The 18,974-nt window shown below is 40.7% G+C and overlaps 1 protein-coding gene across 3 annotated transcripts in view; it reads right to left on the reverse strand.

The window, feature by feature from the left end:
* Nucleotides 1-18,974, reverse strand: part of LOC127847478 (uncharacterized) — a 122,827-nt gene that overhangs the window by 82,940 nt on the left and 20,913 nt on the right. Inside the window, exons 3-6 of one of the 3 annotated variants that reach the window (XM_052379398.1) lie at nt 15,125-15,300; nt 13,969-14,082; nt 12,537-12,677; nt 11,472-11,486 (exon numbers count right to left, since the gene is read on the reverse strand). The exons of 1 other annotated variant lie outside the window; for it this stretch is intronic. In XM_052379398.1, coding sequence (XP_052235358.1) covers nt 11,472-11,486; nt 12,537-12,677; nt 13,969-14,082; nt 15,125-15,300 — 446 coding nt within the window. Of the gene's footprint in view, nt 1-10,041; nt 11,487-12,536; nt 12,678-13,968; nt 14,083-15,124; nt 15,301-18,974 lie in introns of those variants that run through there. One more of the 3 variants, XM_052379396.1, reaches the window with a different exon arrangement.

The following is an 18,974-nucleotide window of genomic DNA, read 5'->3' on the forward strand; positions in this document are numbered from 1 at the left end:
ATCGCCAAACAATGAGTCATCGGCGAAAACAAGGGATTACAACGAATGCTTTGAGGTCCGCTTCATTGAAAATTTCAGTACAATGGACATAAATACTAACAGCAAAAAGCATCAATTTACTTGAAGCTCGAAAAATACATAGAGACCTTAAGCGGATAGAAATTATGTGTACACTATTTTGTCCTGTATGCACCACTTAGTTCACTATTTTGTCCTGTATGCACCACTAAGTTCACTATTTTGTCCTGTATGCACCACTTAGTTCACTATTTTGTCCTGTATGCACCAGTTAGTTCACTATTTTGTCCTGTATGTACCACTTAGTTCATTATTTTGTCCTGTATGCACCACTTAGTTCACTATTTTGTCCTGTATCCACCACTTAGTTCACTATATTGTCCTGTATGCACCACTTAGTTCACTATTTTGTCCTGTATGCACCACTTAGTTCATTTTTTGTCCTGTATGCACCACTTAGTTCACTTTTTTGTCCTGTATGCACCACTTAGTTCACTCTCTTATCTTGTCTGTACTGCCTTATTAATCCATTTATGCCTGGTGTCAAGAAAAAAGGCCTTGGCAAACAGCATGATGCGGCGTCTCATCGGGGTCTGCGCTGTTTGCTTAAAGGAATTTCTGTAAGAAATATTCTAAATATAGAAATAAATATACTAGACATCCCTAATTTTGGAATTAATTTGATCCAAATTAGAAGGATGGGAGAGTCCACTAGGCATAAATGGGTTACATAGAACCACGTTCGCTGCCTTTCCCGTTCTGCAGCACATTTTCTAACGCATAAGTCCGGTAAATGTCATCAAGTTCGCTCTTTGACACATTCTCGATCACAATGTGCGCATGTCCTTAGCACCTAGTTAACTCCCTTATCCGGTCTGTGTCATCTAGTTAAAGGGGACTTTTCACGTTTTGGTAAATTTACAAAATACAAAAATGTTACAGATTCGCAAATTTTCGTTGTAGTTATGATATTTGTAAGAAAACGGTTATACTGAACATTTACCATGCTCTAAAATAGCCAGTAATATTAATGCATCTTTTGACGATTTAAAAACCTGAAAATTATCAAGCGTTGCAATATTTCGGAGAGTTCTGATGTTGTCGTTATATTTTGTGGAACTACGAGGATTGCTTATATAAAGTACACAATAGATTCTTCATTTTATGAGCACGGATGGCCGAGTGGTCTAAGTGGTAGACTTTTACTCCAGGACTCACGGGGTCATTTGCTCGAGCCCAGTTGAGATTTACTATTTTATTATAATTTTTTATATTTTATTCTTGATTTTTTACTGTAGCTTTTTAGATCCAATGTTTACATTTATCAATATAAAGCATTTAATGACAAACTTCAATACATGCCAAAATCTGTGAAAAGGTCCCTTTAAATATCATTTCTGCTAATGCGTAATAAAACTGATCAGTCACTGACCGCGTTCAACTGTTTTGGCGTAACAGTCACACCTTTACGCTGCGCATAAATCTATGGAGAAGCAGAAGGGCAAATCGCAATTGACACGATGTAATGGATAATTACTTGAAGACAGAAGCTTCGTTTGAACTGATAGTGAGTCTTCAGGGTTTAACGGGGGCTTAACGACGCCAAAGGCCTTCACCCATTCGATTGCATCGCACTGAAGCATACGCAGTTATGTGTCATATAGCAATTTAGTTGATGTGATCCAAAATGATGACTGCGTCGCTGGTGAGTCATTGGGATTCAACAGTAAACACACCGATAAACATCCAATATGAAGATACCTATATCAAATGCATCTGTCAACATCAATACTGAACGACCGATTGCTGTGGGTGAAAGGAACGAATGCGCGAACAAAAAGACGCTCGACACGCACACTAATGAACGAACTCACTTGGATGAAATAAAAAAAGCTAATCCTTACTTCATTTATACGCTATTTAGTGGAACGCTATAACATCTCTTTCAGCGATACAATCTCACATAGCACTCAGCGATACATTAATCTTACATATCACTCAGTGGTACAATCTCACATCTCACTCAGCGATACAATCTTACATATCACTCAGCGATACAATGTCACATATCACTCAGTGGTAAAATCTTACATATCACTCAGCGATACAATCTTTCATATCACTCAGCGATAAAATCTAACATATTAGATACAATACAATCTCACATATCATTCAGCGATACAATATCACTCAGTGATCACATATCACTCAGCGATACAATCTTACAAATCACTCAGTGATACAATCTAACATATCACTAAGCGATACAATCTCACATATCACTCAGCGAAACAATATCACATCTCACTCAGTGATACAAACTCGCATATCACTCAGCGATATTATCTCACATATCACTCAGCGATACAATATCACATCTTTCTCAGCGATACAATCTCACATATCAATCAGCGATACAATCTTACATATCACTCAGCGTTACATTAATCTTACATATCACTCAGCTATACAATCTAACATATCACTCAACGATAAAATCATACATATCACTCAGCGATACAATCTTACATATCACTAATCGATACAATGTCACATATAACTCATCGATACAATCTTACATATCACTCAGCGATACATTCTTACATTTCACTCAGAAGAACAACTTATATATATCACTCAGCAATACAATCGTACAAATCACAAACGATACAATCTTACATATTACTCAGTGATACATCTTACATATCACTCATCGAAACAATCTTACATATCACTCAGCAGAACAACTTATAGATCACTAAGCGATACAATCTTACAAATCAGAAACGATACAATCTTACATATCACTCAGCGATACAATCTTACATGTCACTCAGCGATACAATCGCACATAAACCTCTGTGATACCATCTAATATATACCCCAGTGATACAATCTTACATATACCTCTGTGATACAATCTTACAAATACATAATTGTTACAATCCTACATCTACCTCAGTGAAACCATTTTACATCGTCTCTAGTGATACTTTCTCACATTTACCTCAGTGATACAATCGTACATCTTCCTCAGTAATAAGACCTCGCATCAACTTCAGTAATACGACCCCACATCTACCCCAATACTAAGACCTCACATTTACCCAAATAATACGACATCACATCTCCCCCAGTAGCACGACCTAACATCTACCCCAATAATAGGACCTCACATCTACCCCAATAATAGGACCTCACATCTACCCTAATAATACGAACTCACATCTCCCCAAATAATAGGACCTCACATCTGCCCCAATAATACGACCTCACATCTCCCCAATAATACGAACTAGCAACTACCCCAATAATACGACATCAAATATATCCCAATGATACGACCTCACATCTACCCCCAATAATACGACTTCACATCTATCCAAATAATACGACCACACAGCTCCCCTAATAATACGACCTCACATTTACCCCAATAATACGACATCACATCTACCCCAATAATACGACATCACATCTACCCCAATAATATGACTCCACATCTTCCCCAAATAATACGACATCACATCTACTTCCAATAATACGACATCACATCTACCCCAATAATACGACCTTACATCAACCCCAATAATACGACATCACATCTACCCCAATAATACGACATCACATCTACCCCAATAATAATACCTCACATCTACCCAAATAATACGACCTTACATCAACCCCAATAATAAGACATCACATTTACCCCAATAATATGACCTCATGCCTTCCCCAATAATAGGACATCACATCTACGCCAAAAAAACGACATCACATCTACCATAATAATACGAGCTCATACCTACCTCAATTATACGACCTCATACCTACCCCAATAATACGACATCACATCTACCCCAATAATATGACATCACATTTACCCCAAATAATACGACATCACATGTACCGCAATAAAACGACATCACATTTACCCCAATAATAGGACCTCACATCTACCCCAATAATATGACATCACATCTACCCCAATAATACGACTTCACATGTACCCAATAATTCGTCCTCACATCTACGACAATAATACGACCTCACATCTACTACAATAATACGACCTCACATCTACGACAATAATACGACCTCACATCTACCACAATAATACGACCTCACATCTACCACAATAATACGACAGCACATCTTCATCAGTTATACGACCTCATATATACCCCAGTAAAACAACCTTATGCCTACCCCAATAATACGACATCACATCTACCCCAATAATACGACCTCACAACTACCCCTATAATTCGACCTCACATCTACCCCAATAAAACGACATCACATCTACCCCAATAATACGACATCACATCTACCCCAATAATACGACCTAACATCTACCCAATAATACGATATCATATCTACCCCAATAATACGACATCACAACTATCCTTATAATACGACATCACATCTACCCCAATAATACGACATCACATCTACCCCAATAATACGACATCACATCTACTCCAATAATACGACATCACATCTACCCTCAATAAAACGACATCACATCTACCCCTAATAATACGACATCACATCTGCCCCAATAATACGACATGACATCTACCCCCAATAATACGACATCGCATCTACCCCCAATAATACGACATCACATCTACCCCAATAAGATGACATCACATCTACCCCCAATAATACGACATCACATCTAACCAAATAATACGACCTCACATCTACCCCAATAATACGACATCACATCTACCCCAATAATACGACCTCACATCTTTCCCCAATAATACGACCTCACATCTACCCCAATAATACGACATCACATCTACCGCAATAATACGACATCACATCTACCCCCAATAATACGACATCACATCTACCCCCAATAATACGACCTCACATCTTTCCCCAATAATACGACCTCACATCTTTCCCCAATAATACGACATGACATCTACCTCAGGGACCACATATTCATCTCACATATCCTCTCATTCTCAGCTTTACGATCTTCAATAATGTTATTAAAGTGCTACGACCTGTCAACAACTCGGCATTATTGAATCTTTCTCAAATTTATTTTGATGATACGAACTAAAATTCTACATTAAGTTATTCTACCCAAAATCTGTTTAAGTTAAGCGTTCCATTGCTATTTGCCATTCAAACTTTTTATCCATTTGTTACAACTTCTACATTTCGTTAGTTTTGCTGTTTACATATCAAAAGGTTGTCTACTACTTGAGAGTTTTCGCATCCGAATATTGAACCATTATTAATAAGCCGAGAAAGCCAGATTTGTTGCATGTTTGTTAAGTTTTGTCCCTGATTAGCCTGAGTAGTCTGCATTGGCTACTTAAGGACAACGATCCGCCTAGATTGGACTTTTTTTAGAAGAGACTTCCTTTAAACGAAAACTTATATAGAGGCGGAGAGTGTCTGTCCAGATTAGCCTATGCGTAATGCACCGGCTGTTCATGCACCGGCTGTCCATGCACCGGCTGTTCATGCACCGGCTGTTCATGCACCGGCTGTTCATGCACCGGCTGTTCATGCACTCATGCACCGGCTGTTCATGCACCGGCTGTTCATGCACCGGCTGTCCATGCACCGGCTGTTCATGCACCGGCTGTTCATGCACCGGCTGTCCATGCACCGGCTGTTCATGCACCGGCTGTTCATGCACCGACTGTTCATGCACCGGCTGTTCATGCACCGGCTGTTCATGCACCGGTTGTTCATGCACCGGCTGTTCATGCACCGGCTGTTCATGCACCGGCTGTCCATGCACCGGCTGTTCATGCACCGGCTGTTCATGCACCGGCTGTTCATGTACCGGCTGTTCATGCACCGGCTGTTCATGCACTGGCTGTTCGTGCACTGGCTGTTCATGCACCGGCTGTTCATGCACCGACTGTTCATGCACCGGCTGTTCATGCACCGGCTGTTCATGCACCGGCTGTTCATGCACCGGCTGTTCATGCACCGGCTGTTCACTTTAGACACCTTACGGCTGTTCACTTTAGACACCGTAAGTACATGCATTAAATCCCGTTTTCACAGAGCTTGGCTCATATTAACGATAAAGCATGTTTCGGCTTCTTTAAAACACGTTATCTGACTTCAAACACACGAGTGATGTGGTCTCGACTTTTAAAGGTTACTGTTCTGTGATCGCTCAGATATGTATATAAATCTGTAAACAAACACAGATAAGTAAGTGTCTATAATTCGCACATTATCGTATTCAGCTGTGAAGTTTATCGGGTGATGTTTACAAAATGCAAATAGCCTAATGTTTGCCCTGTCCCCAGTCGTTGATACTCGTTGGTTCACTAGTTACTGGAGATACAATGTCCGCTACCAGGTCTTTTAAACCTGACCCCGGCGATACGGCATTGATGTTGCGACTGTCCCTGGTCTGTACACAGCATTGATGTTGCGACTGTCCCTGGTCTGTACACGGCATTGATGTCGGGACTGTCTCTGGTCTGTACACGGCATTGATGTCGGGACTGTCTCTGGTCTGTACACGGCATTGATGTCGAGACTGTCTCTGGTCTGTACACGGCATTGATGTCGGGACTGTCCCTGGTCTGTACACCATTGCTGTCGAGACTGTCTCTGGTCTGTATACGGCATTGATGTCGCGACTGTCTCTGGTCTGTACACGGCATTGATGTCGCGACTGTCTCTGGTCTGTACAAGGCATTGATGTCGCGACTGTCTCTGGTCTGTACACGGTATTGATGTCGTGACTCTCTCTGGTCTGTATACGGCATTGATGTCGTAACTGTCCCTGGTCTGTACACGGCATTGATGTCTCTGGTCAGTACACGGCATTGATGTCGTAACTGTCTCTGGTCTGTAAACGGCATTGATGTCTCTAGTTTATACACGGCATTGATGTCGCGACAGTCTCTGTTCTGTACACGGCATTGATGTCGCGTCTGTCTCTTGTTTGTACACGTCATTGATGTCGCGACTGTCCCTGGTCTGTACACGGCATTGATGTCGTGACTGTCTCTGGTCTGTACACGGCATTGCTGTCGTGACTGTCTCTGGTCTGTACACAGTATTGATGTCGCAACCTTCTCTGGTCTGTACATGATATTGATGTCGTGACCGTCACTTTTCTGTACACGGTATTGATGTCGAGACTGTCTCTGGTCTGTACACAGAATTGATGTCGCGACTGTCTCTGGTCTGTACACGGCATTGATGTCGCGACTGTCTCTGGTCTTTACAACGAAATAATTCATGAGCCTCGCACTGGATAAACCTTGCTTAATGTATCTATGTAAAGTGCCGTACCAGATTAGTATGTGCAGTCCGCAAAGGCTAATCAATGACAAAACTTTCCGCTTCAACTGCATTTACTTTAAGAAGTGACTTCGCTTAAACAAATCAAAGTACTGACAGTACTGGTGTGACGATGCTTTTGAAAAGGATGGATAAAAAAGCATCAATTAAAGTTTATCTACATCACCACAATTGTGTATGTGGGTACGAGAATTTGGGTACGAAAAAAGTTGGGTACGAAAACTTTGAGTACGAAAAAATTATGCCCCCCAAAAAATTGGGAACGAAAAACAATTTGGGTACGAAAAAAATGGTTTCGAAAAAAAAATTGTTTCGAAAAAAATGGTTATAAAAAAAGGTACGAAAACAAATTTGGTTACGAAAAAAAAAATGGGTACGAAAAAAAAATTGGGGTACGGGGAAGTAGTACCCGTGGGGAACTTGACCCATTCAGCGAAACTGGGAGGCGGGTTACATTCTCGATCAAATCTAAAAATAACTACATTTGGGGTTTTCCCAGCGTCACAGCGTCTGAAACCTGGCAGTTTCGTGTCTGGTTCCTGTCCCGAACCTCTCGATAAATTTGAAAGAGGACGGGGACCAAGATGCCTTTACCTTTATTAATCCATTTATGCCTAGTGGACTCTCCCATCCTTCTAAATCGGACCAATTTATTTCCAAAATTAGGGATGTCTAGTATATTTATTTCTATATTTTGAATGTTTCTTACAGAAATTCCTTTAAGCAAACAGCGCAGACCCTGATGAGACGCCGCATGATGCGGCGTCTCATCTGGGTCTACGCTGTTTGCCAAGGCCTTTTTTCTAGACGCTAGACATAAATGGGTTAATGATAATCAGCGAGGTATGCCGATTGAGAAAATTTAGCTAACTCTATCGGACTGGCTCGGTCTTTTACATAGGTCGCCATTGTGAAGGATTTTTTTCATGGTATGATAACTTAGACGAGCTACTTCGCTGAAGCAGCATCGTCAAAAATATAATATATTAGCGCAAAGTGCCTCTCCTGATTAACCTCTTTTTTATCCACAGGCTATTCTAAAATGATATTTTACGCGCATGCAATAAGCCCCGTCTTCCAGATTAAGGTACATATTCCTGGTACGGTGTCATCTCGTACGGTGGCATGCGGCGTTTGATCGCAAAAAGTTTTCATTTTCACAAATGTAGTTTGCACATTCGCTGGAAGTGTTTGTTTCCCATTTAAAACTACAATCAATAAAAAGAGTTAATGAGAAAAACAAGCGTATCTAAATAAGTGGCGAGCACATAAGTTTTATCATTTTGCAAGCAACATCGAAACGCCAAGAAAGCATGTTTTGAGCGTTTTATTAAATTAATTAATATTTGTGTGCAATTTTAAGCGAGGCAGGAATTTCAGCTGTCATCGCAATTTGCCTTGACAAATGTATCCACAAATACGATCACGTGATAGGTTAACATGCAAGCTTTTTTATATCCGAAGTTTAACCCATTTATGCCTAGTGGACTCTCCCATCCTTCTAAATTGGATCAATTTATTTTCAAAATTATGGATGTCTAGTATATTTATTTCTATATTTGGAATATTTCTTACAGAAATTCCTTAAAGCAAACAGCACACCCTGATGAGACGCCGCATCTGGGTCTACGCTGTTTGCCAAGGCCTTTTTTTAAGACGCTAGGCATAAACGGGCCGAAATTGTTCACTGCAAACTAAATGTATTTACCTGAAACCTCCTGTCTGCCATGATTCTATTTCTGGCAACAGTGTTACACTAACATTGACTTGACTGGCTCCACAATCAACAGTTTTACACTAACATTGACTTGACTGGCTCCACAATCAACAGTTTTACACTAACATTGACTTGACTGCCTCCACAATCAATTCCAAGCTAAGTTTCATGTCAACTACATACGTACACTAGATTTGCAATATGTCAATCAAAAAGGCAAGCAGAAACATTTTTTAGTAACATGACTTTAACCTTGAACCGACTAGCAACAAACGCAATACCCAGAAAAGTCTCAATGCACGCTTTATACATTCAAAGTTTCATATAGATTTGTCCATGACAATAATTTCACAAAAGAATGGCAAATATTTGCCAAAATATATATTTTAAAAAAAACAACATAGGAAAACAGCATGTGGATGAGCAGTACAAATTTCAACAAAATAAAAATACAAGAAAGTGTTTGTTATTTCCAGCGTGAAGAGTTATTAATGGGCTTCGAATACTAAAATTTGGTAGTATTCAATAGAATATGAACGAGGATAGAGCATTTTCAATAGGCGGTATGCAGGATGTTGTAGACACTTTGATTCCAGATAAGGGACACGTCGGATAACGGAGAATGAGTTGATTGGTTAAACACGGTTAAATGTGACCTCATTATCACTTTCAAATGTGACGTTTTTACAGTTAATAAATGCGACGTTATTATCGTTATTAAATATGACGATGTTATTGCTATTAACTATAACGTCATTATCGCTGGTAAATGTGACGTTAATATCGCCATCAAATGTGTTCTCTAATAATCACTGTATTGCACTTAAGTTCCAATAATTATGTGCATTTGAACAATGATAAATACAGACAATGTTGGTCAAAATAAATGCCATAATTGTATTGTTTATTTTCGTTTGTTGAATATGCTTTAATTTTCTTCTTTTTTCGTTAAAATTTCGAAAGTGTATGCATGGAAAAAGGAATAAACCAAATGACCATTTTGTAAAACAAAACATTTTATTGTAGCTTGAAATTACAACAGCTGTATACAGACAATTTAACAATACAGTATATATGTACAGTATACATGTCTTGCGCTGGAAATAAAAAAGACAGAAAATAAATACTGACAATCACAGCGCGTGAATAGCAAACACATATTACGGCGTAACAGGAAATGGGTAACGTGTAGAAATCGAGTTTATGATTCTACGAAGCTAAGAACACAAAAAGACTGGCCGAAATGTTCAATGTTCGAGTGCTAAACAAGAAGTTCGCGTGCAGCTTTATGGTGCGCATTGTGACAGCATTGGCAGACTGTCACCACCGTCCACAACGTTCACGTACATTGTCTTACACGTGTATCTTCACGTGACACGCTGATGATTATCACGTGTCAACAAATGCAGTAGTCTTGTGTTACACTCTTTTATTGTAACGCGTCTCACGTATCAATTATAAGGGTATAAGTAATACATTTATAGCACGTATCACATACATTTATTCTAATGAGACACGCATTTAATAGTATTATGCGTCACACATATGTATCTTAACGTATCTCGTATATTTATCAACACATTTATATGTGTATTCGCGTGTTGCTACATCTGCTATCGTCACAGGACAAACTATCAGCCCCACGGCATTTTTGCAGAACACGCTGCACACAGTTTCATTAACGTTTCCAATTCAACCAAACACATTTTAAAAAGTATAAATAATTTGGTTTAAAACTGTTCATGTAAGCTCAATTAAATCGAAAGCTCGAGTCTTGTTGAGCTATTCTCGAGTCAGTTTCCAGGATAGAACCAGTAATTGGTGTCCTTCGGGCTGTTCTGAAGAATCCGAGACCGGTCGCTAGGCGGAAACATATCCACTACGCAATTGCGACTTATTAATAATTTATAATGTCATCGATCGATGGCGTCATTATTCACTGAAACTGGTGCTTCTTTCAGCTCGTCCCACATATCACAGTACGGCGGCACTGGTGCTCGGCTTATAAAACATGGAAGGACATATATACATAACGACGCATTTTGAATGGACATAATACCTAAGCACCAGTGTTAGAATTACTGAAGTTCGGTAAGTTTTCTTATTCCTTCGATATAATTTTTCAATGCGCCCTTTCTTTCAGGAACATGCTGATAATGATAGTCCATTTTTTATACTCCAATTCAGTTGTATATAAAACGTCTTAAGATCTCAAACGTGCCTGGATCCCTGGATTCCGACACTAGTCGCCCTTGCTGGAGGCGAGCACCTTGAGCCACTCAGCGGTCGGCAGGTTTTGGCAGCCCAGATAGTTCTCACGTAGTTCCTGCTCGGAGAACTCCGGTGTGACGTCACATGGCGCCCCGAAGATTGTGGATTGTATGGTACCTTGGTCGCCCTCCCTCATCACCGGCGAGGAGCCCTTCACCTCGTTAGCGCTGTCCTGTAAACGTAATGAGGGCATTGCTGGTGATAAACTTATATAGAATAGCTGGTGATAAACGTATAGAGGGTATCTGGTCATAATCGTATAGAGGATAGCTGGTGATAATCGTATAGAGGATAGCTTGTAATAAACGTATAGAGGATAGCTGTTGATAAACGAACATAGAATAGCTGGTGATAACCGTATATAGGGTAGCTGGTGATAAGCGTATAGAGGATGGCTGGTGAAAATCGTATAGAAGATAGCTGGTGATACTCGTACAGAGGATAGCTGGTGATAACCGTATATAGGGTAGCTGGTGATAACCGTATAGAGGATAGCTGTTGATAAACGTACATAGAATAGCTGGTGATAACCGTATATAGGGTAGCTGGTGATAAACGTATAGAGGATAGCTGGTGAAAATCGTATAGAGGAAAGCTGGTGATACTCGTAAAGAGGATAGCTGGTGATAATCGTATAGAGGATAGCTGTTGATAAACGTACATATAATAGCAGGTGATAACCGTATAGAGGATAGCTGTTGATTAACGTACATACAATAGCTGGTGATAACCGTATATAGCGTAGCTGGTGATAAACGTATAGAGGATGGTTGGTGAAAATCGTATAGAGGATAGCTGGTGATACTTGTATAGAGGATAGCTGGTGATAATAGTATAGAGGATAGCTGTTGGTAAACGTTTAAGGGGATAGCTTTTGATAAACTTATAGGGTAGGGATAGCTGGTGATAAACGTACAAGGGAGGGATAGCTGGTGATAAACATACAAGGGAGGGATAGCTGGTGATAAACGTACAATGGAGGGATGGCTGGTGATAAACGTACAAGGGAGGGATTGCTGGTGATAGACATACAAGGGAGGGATAGCTGGTGATAAACGTACAAGGGAGTGATAGCTGTTGATAAAAGTACAGGGGAGGGATAGCTGGTGATATACGTACAGGGGAGGCAACCTTTGTTGTGGTTGGCTTGCAGCCAGTGACATATCCGGTGAATTTTGCGACAACAATCTTTGCCGTGGTAAGCTCGCACCCAGTGACCTACCTGGTGAATTTTTCGCGTACAGTCTTTGCGGTGGTTGGCTCGCACCCAGTGTAGAGTGAACTCGTCATCGTAGCTGTACTCGTGGTCCTTCCCGCTGGCGAACACGATCACGTTCTCGTGTACGGGAGAGTTTTTGAACACCTGGTGGGTAACAGAAAGATGTGCGATAGGTGGGTCATTACCGTGTCATATTTGCCAGTTTTAGGGATAAACTTTGTTATGTTAAAAAGTCCGCATCAAATCTTCTTCTTGATTTTCATAAAAATAGATCTTGAATGTATTATTTGAATCAGAAGGTATTATGCATATTGGATTTCTTAAAAAAATATATATATTAAAATTCTATTTAGCTATGGATACATTCCGTCACATTTACACACATTCACAATACTTTTAAATCTGCCGACTACGAGAAAGGCCTGCAGCGCGCAAACAATTAGTAATTATATGGGTCTTGCTATAGAAAAACGGGGCTTAATGCATTGTGTCAAGTGTCGTCTCAGGCACAGGCTAATCAGAGACGAAACTTTCCGCCTAAACTGGATTTCCTCAAAGAAGAGTCTTCTGTAAAAACCAAAACAGCCATTAAGTGGAAAGTGTCGTTCCAGATTAGCTTGGCAGCCTGAACAGGCTAATCATAGACCATATTTCACCACATACATTAAGTCTAGTTTTCCCAGAGCGCGGTCATACATTAAGCCCAGTTTTCCCAGAGCGCGGTCATACATTAAGCCCAGTTTTCCCAGAGCGCGGTCATACATTAAGCCCAGTTTTCCCAGAGCGCGGTCATACATTAAGCCCAGTTTTCCCAGAGCGCGGTCATACATTAAGCCCAGTTTTCCCAGAGCGCGGTCATACATTAAGCCCAGTTTTCCCAGAGCGCGGTCATACATTAAGCCCAGTTTTCCCAGAGCGCGGTCATACATTAAGCCCAGTTTTCCCAGAGCGCGGTCATACATTAAGCCTAGTTTTCCAAGAGCGCGGTCATACATTAAGCCCAGTTTTCCCAGAGCGCGGTCATACATTAAGCCCAGTTTTCCCAGAGCGCGGTCATACATTAAGCCCAGTTTTCCCAGAGCGCGGTCATACATTAAGCCCAGTTTTCCCAGAGCGCGGTCATACATTAAGCCCAGATTTCCCAGAGCGCGGTCAAACATTAAGTCCAGTTTTCCCAGAGCGCGGTCATACATTAAGCCCAGTTTTCCCAGAGCGCGGTTCATATATTGTATTGCATGACTCGTGGTGTCATAAGCGCGATGAGATTTGAAGGGCAGGTGGAGTTTTACACTGCAACAACAGGTTTCATACGATTCAGTTAAAACCGCATTTTGCTAGCGGGAACATGACGGTACAAGGATTATTCTAACACAATTTGCGCGCGGACACGCAGAGACACAATATACATCTTGCTGACGTCACAGTGGTGTATTACCTGCGCGATCTCGCCGCTGTAGCTCTGGTCGATGACGAGATGGACCTTCCGGGCAGCACAGGAAGCCAGGTCGTCCTGGAGCTCCTCCACCGTGTACTGCTCCCCCGCCTCCGCCTGCAGCGAACAACAGCAGCTGAACGATCCTGTGCTAGTTGATACTTTTTGTTTTGTGCTCTGATACTGGTCAATATTCTACCGACACTGTTCAGTCATTAATGTGGGATCGATCAACGACTTTAAGACAAAATCCAAAAATGACCGACCCAAATTCTTTAAATATAATTATCACGATTCCCCTAAAATAAGCTCTTAACACACAAGAGCATACGTTAATGACAATGAAAATACAATAAAATATATTCAAAAGGCAGATAATTCCCCAATACTTTTAAGTTTTTAACAGTTCATCGACGGATGCCCCCCCCCCCCCCCCCCCACCACCAAAAAAGGCGAGACACGAAATACAGGTCAGAAGCGTCAACAAACAAATGTTGTCTTCATGTATTGAACATGTATTGAACGTATCTGCCAAACGCATTCAGTGCTTTATAGTTTATATACTACCATAAGTTTCTTAATAAAATCTGGTCATGTTGTTGTACTTGGTAGGTATTAGTGATAAATAAAAGTGGAAAAATAAACAGTCTTTGTCGTAAAGTACATAGAACAACCAAACATGAATTGAAAATATTTTTTTAATAAGCCAGATGCGCAGCAAAATTGACAGGTAAGGGCGCAAAAAAACAAATTTTTTATGTTACGATTTTCAACAAGTCCGCGTAACCTCTTATCAATATGTTATGGTATGAAGGTTTACTTTAAATGCATCGATTCCAAATAGAGTCTGAGCTTGTTTACATACATAAGCCGCCTTCTTTACCTACCCAGAAATGAAATAGGCCGCGTTCTGTGAAAACTGGGCTTGATGCATGTGCGTACAGTATCATCCCACATTAGAATGTGCCGTGTGCACAGGCTAATCAGGGACGAGATTGTACGCATAATCAGGATTCTACTTTTTTTACGAAAAATATCATAAAGGCGGAACGTGTCGTTCCTGATTAGGCTCATCTAGGACAAAACTTTACGCACATGCATTAAGCCTGGTTTACTCAGAGCGAGTCTCATATAACCAGCCCGCTGACGTCCTACTCACCATGCCGTCCCCGTTGACGTCCCAGAGTAGCGACGTGCCGTCAGTCTTAGTGGGCGAATTCATGTAGATGAGAAGAGAGTCCACGCAATGGACAGTGCGACACATGGTCTGCACGTGGTACCGGAAGGCCAGCTTCATGGCGGCCGGAAGTACCTGATGAGGGTGCTCGCCCGGCACTAAAAAAGCAAAATAATTCGAAAGACCACCCTTAGTATAGGGAGCATACAGCTTTGTTCCTAACAGCACGGGATCATGGACATGTTTTCATGTTAGCCACGTCCTCTCTACCCCATTTATGCCTAGTGGACTCGCCCATCCTTCTAAATTGTATCAATTTATTTCCAAAATTAGGGATGTCTAGTATAATTATTTCTATATTTAAATATTTATTACAGAAATTTCTTTAAGCAAACAGCGCAGACCCTGATGAGACGCCGCATCATGAGGCGTCTCATCTGGGTCTACGCTGTTTGCCAAGGCCTTTTTTCTAAACGCTAGGCATAACTGGGTTAATACAATTTTAATTTAAAATGTCTAAACAATATGAAAATATTTATGCGAAGATTCACTAAGTATTAGCACTTTTTAAAATACATGTGTTTTTAATTATATATGATATGATATATAAAGAAAACGAAGCTGAAGGCTTTTATATGATATAACCAGATATAAAAAAGCCACATAATATAATTTTATTTTTTCGTGAATGCAACGATGCGATTTATTCTGCATTGAATTATTATGCATTTTCTCCGAGAATTATAATGCGAATATATACATATAAACGATAGTATATTTTATCACATGTATCAAGTTATAATGTTCGTATATTTTTCGTGTCTGACAACTATAACTCAGAGCCGCGCTCTGGGAAAGGCTTAATGCATGTGCGTAAAGTGTCGTAGCAGATTAGCCTGTGGGAAAGGCTTAATGCATGTGCTTAAAGTATCGTAGCAGATTAGTCTGTGGGAAAGGCTTAATGCATGTGCGTAAAGTGTCGTAGCAGATTAGCCTGTGGGAAAGACTTAATGCATGTGCTTAAAGTATCGTAGCAGATTAGTCTGTGGGAAAGGCTTAATGCATGTGCTTAAAGTGTCGTACCAGATTAGTCTGTGGGAAAGGCTTAATGCATGTGCGTAAAGTGTCGTAGCAGATTAGCCTGTGGGAAAGACTTAATGCATGTGCTTAAAGTATCGTAGCAGATTAGTCTGTGGGAAAGGCTTAATGCATGTGCGTAAAGTGTCGTACCAGATTAGCCTGTGGGAAAGGCTTAATGCATGTGCTTAAAGTATCGTAGCAGATAAGTCTGTTGGAAAGGCTTAATGCATGTGCATTAAGTGTCGTACCAGATTAGCCTGTGGGAAAGGCTTAATGAATATGCGTAAAGTGTCGTACCATATTAGCCTGTGGGAAAGACTTAATGCATATGCGTAAAGTGTCGTACCAGATTAGCCTGTGCAGTTTTCATGCTCCGCTTCCATTTGTTGTTTTCTTCAATTTGCGGAACATTTTGTGTCTCATTAGCCTGTGCAGAAGGCACAGGTTAATCTGACACGTGACTTTACGCATATGCATTAAGCCCAGTTTTCCCATATCGCGACTAATATGGTTTCACTGGACATAACAAGCCAAATAGAACGTTGTAATTTAAACCGTGTTCTTTTTTTATAAAATGTATCCAGTTATAATTTTCGAATAATTGTCTCTGTTTGTCAATTATTAATATGAGATGTTGTGGTGCGATGACTCCCATGTGGCGCCGAGGCAGGCAGGTCTCTGGCGGCCAGTCTCTGCCTATCTGTCACACTACACCGAGTAATCAAACAGGGATTACTGTGACAATTATCAACAACCAACAGTCAAAGCGAAACTACAGCATTCATTAACATCAAAGGCGATGGAAAAAGCCGCCTTTGATCTCGGTGTTTGAAGTCGCCGACCAACAAGGAGTATAGTAACGACACCATGAACGCACTGGCGTTTATTGAGAATTGATTTTTGTTTTCCTTTCTGATAGACCGCTTTTAAATGTTCGGGATTTTGTTTCTATTAGTATACATCGGCCACACGAGCCATGTTTTTCTCACAGCCTATCACTGAGGTCAAAATGGTCATGTTTGATGTCCATGTAACTCGCAATCTAATCTTTTCTTTTCTTCAAATGATTTTTAAGAAACAAATATGAGCAAAATGTATAGCACATGTCAGAGTCTTCCAGTTTTTGCAGAGATTATAAAATGGTTCATGAACCGCACGTGTTGGCAAAATACAAAATATAATATACTATTTTCTTATATTCCTTTTGTACCATTATGTCATCAAGTAAACTAAACGTTACCAATGATTTATTAAAAAGGCAGTAAAGACAATAACGTTTGAGGGCAGAAGTTCACTTATAGGTGAGGGTAGTTAATGATCACTAGACGTAATCAATCGATCGCATCGTTGTAAGGCCGTTTAATGAGTCGCGTTCTGAGAAAACTGGGCTTAATGCATGTGCGTAAAGTGTCGTCCCAGATTAGCCTGTGCAGTCCGCACACGCTAATCAAGGACGACACTTTCCGCCTAACTGGAATTTCGTGTAGAAGAGACTTCCTTTAAACGGAAATACCATAAAAACGGAGAGTGTCGTCCCTGATTAGCATGTGCGGACTGCACAGGCTAATCTGGGACGACACTTTACGCACATGCATTATGCCCAGTTTTCTCAGAACGCGACTCAAATAAACAGTAGAGGGTGTTGATATAAGGTGATATATTTTCTAGTAATTTAAACGACATACTTACATGAGTGGTTGAACCGTTACAACAAAATATTTGTTTTAATTTCATGGTGTAATGTGAAATACCGCCTTTAATTAACTCCTTCAATTCTTCCACAGCTTTGTCGTTCAGCGGAAGGCAGAGCGGTATAGTGTGAAATGCTAACATTAAATACGTATAATAATGGCGATAATGTAGTAATTATGAGTGAACTCAAACTTGTGTCGTAAAATTGTAATTTGTTTCAATTTCTACACGAATGCGTTGTTTGCAACACCCTCAATGAACCCGTCGCGAAAACACCAGGCTTCCAGCTTGGGCCGAGGGAAGATAGGCCAAGTAGGATCCAGAACATAAATATTTATATATGCTACTTCAATATTTATGATAGCGATCCTTTGAACTCGCTTCTATTACAGGGATATCACAACATGCTTGTTGTTTATGCGGCTCTCTTTGATCTCAACATCTATGACGCGAGAAACGAATTATCTAAATATCCCATTTTCTCTTTTCCATCGGTAACTAAACAACGACTATCGAATGGAGATTTTAAAGTGATCGGGCGTTGTTTGATCTCGCCTGTTGGACAGGATCTTATTGTCATCAAGCTACTAGAGCTGTGATCAAACAGGCATCAATCAGGGACATACACGTCGCGGTCACATGAACCTACCGGGCGGTGACACGGGGCACCTACCGGGCGGTGACACGGGGCACCTACCGGGCGGTGACACGGGGCACCTACCGGGCGGTGACACGGGGCACCTACCGGGCGGTGACACGGGGCACCTACCGGGCGGTGACACGGGCGAGTCGTAGTTCTCAATAACTACCGGTACGTTGATTACAGAAGACAAATATCACAGTTTTCAAACGATATAAAAGAAGCGTATATCTTAAAAACGCGCTCTGGGAAACGGGGCTTTAAGCATGTGCGTACAGTGACGTCCAAGATTAGCCTGTGCTGTCCGACACTTTCCGACTGACTTGATTTTCAGTTGGAAGAGACTTCCTTTAAACGAAAAATCCCTTAATAGTGGACAGTGTCGTCACTGATTAGATCCCTTAATAGTAGACAGTGTCG

The sequence above is a fragment of the Dreissena polymorpha genome, chromosome 10, assembly GCF_020536995.1.
Source record: "Dreissena polymorpha isolate Duluth1 chromosome 10, UMN_Dpol_1.0, whole genome shotgun sequence".
Taxonomy (NCBI): Eukaryota; Metazoa; Mollusca; class Bivalvia; order Myida; family Dreissenidae; genus Dreissena; species Dreissena polymorpha.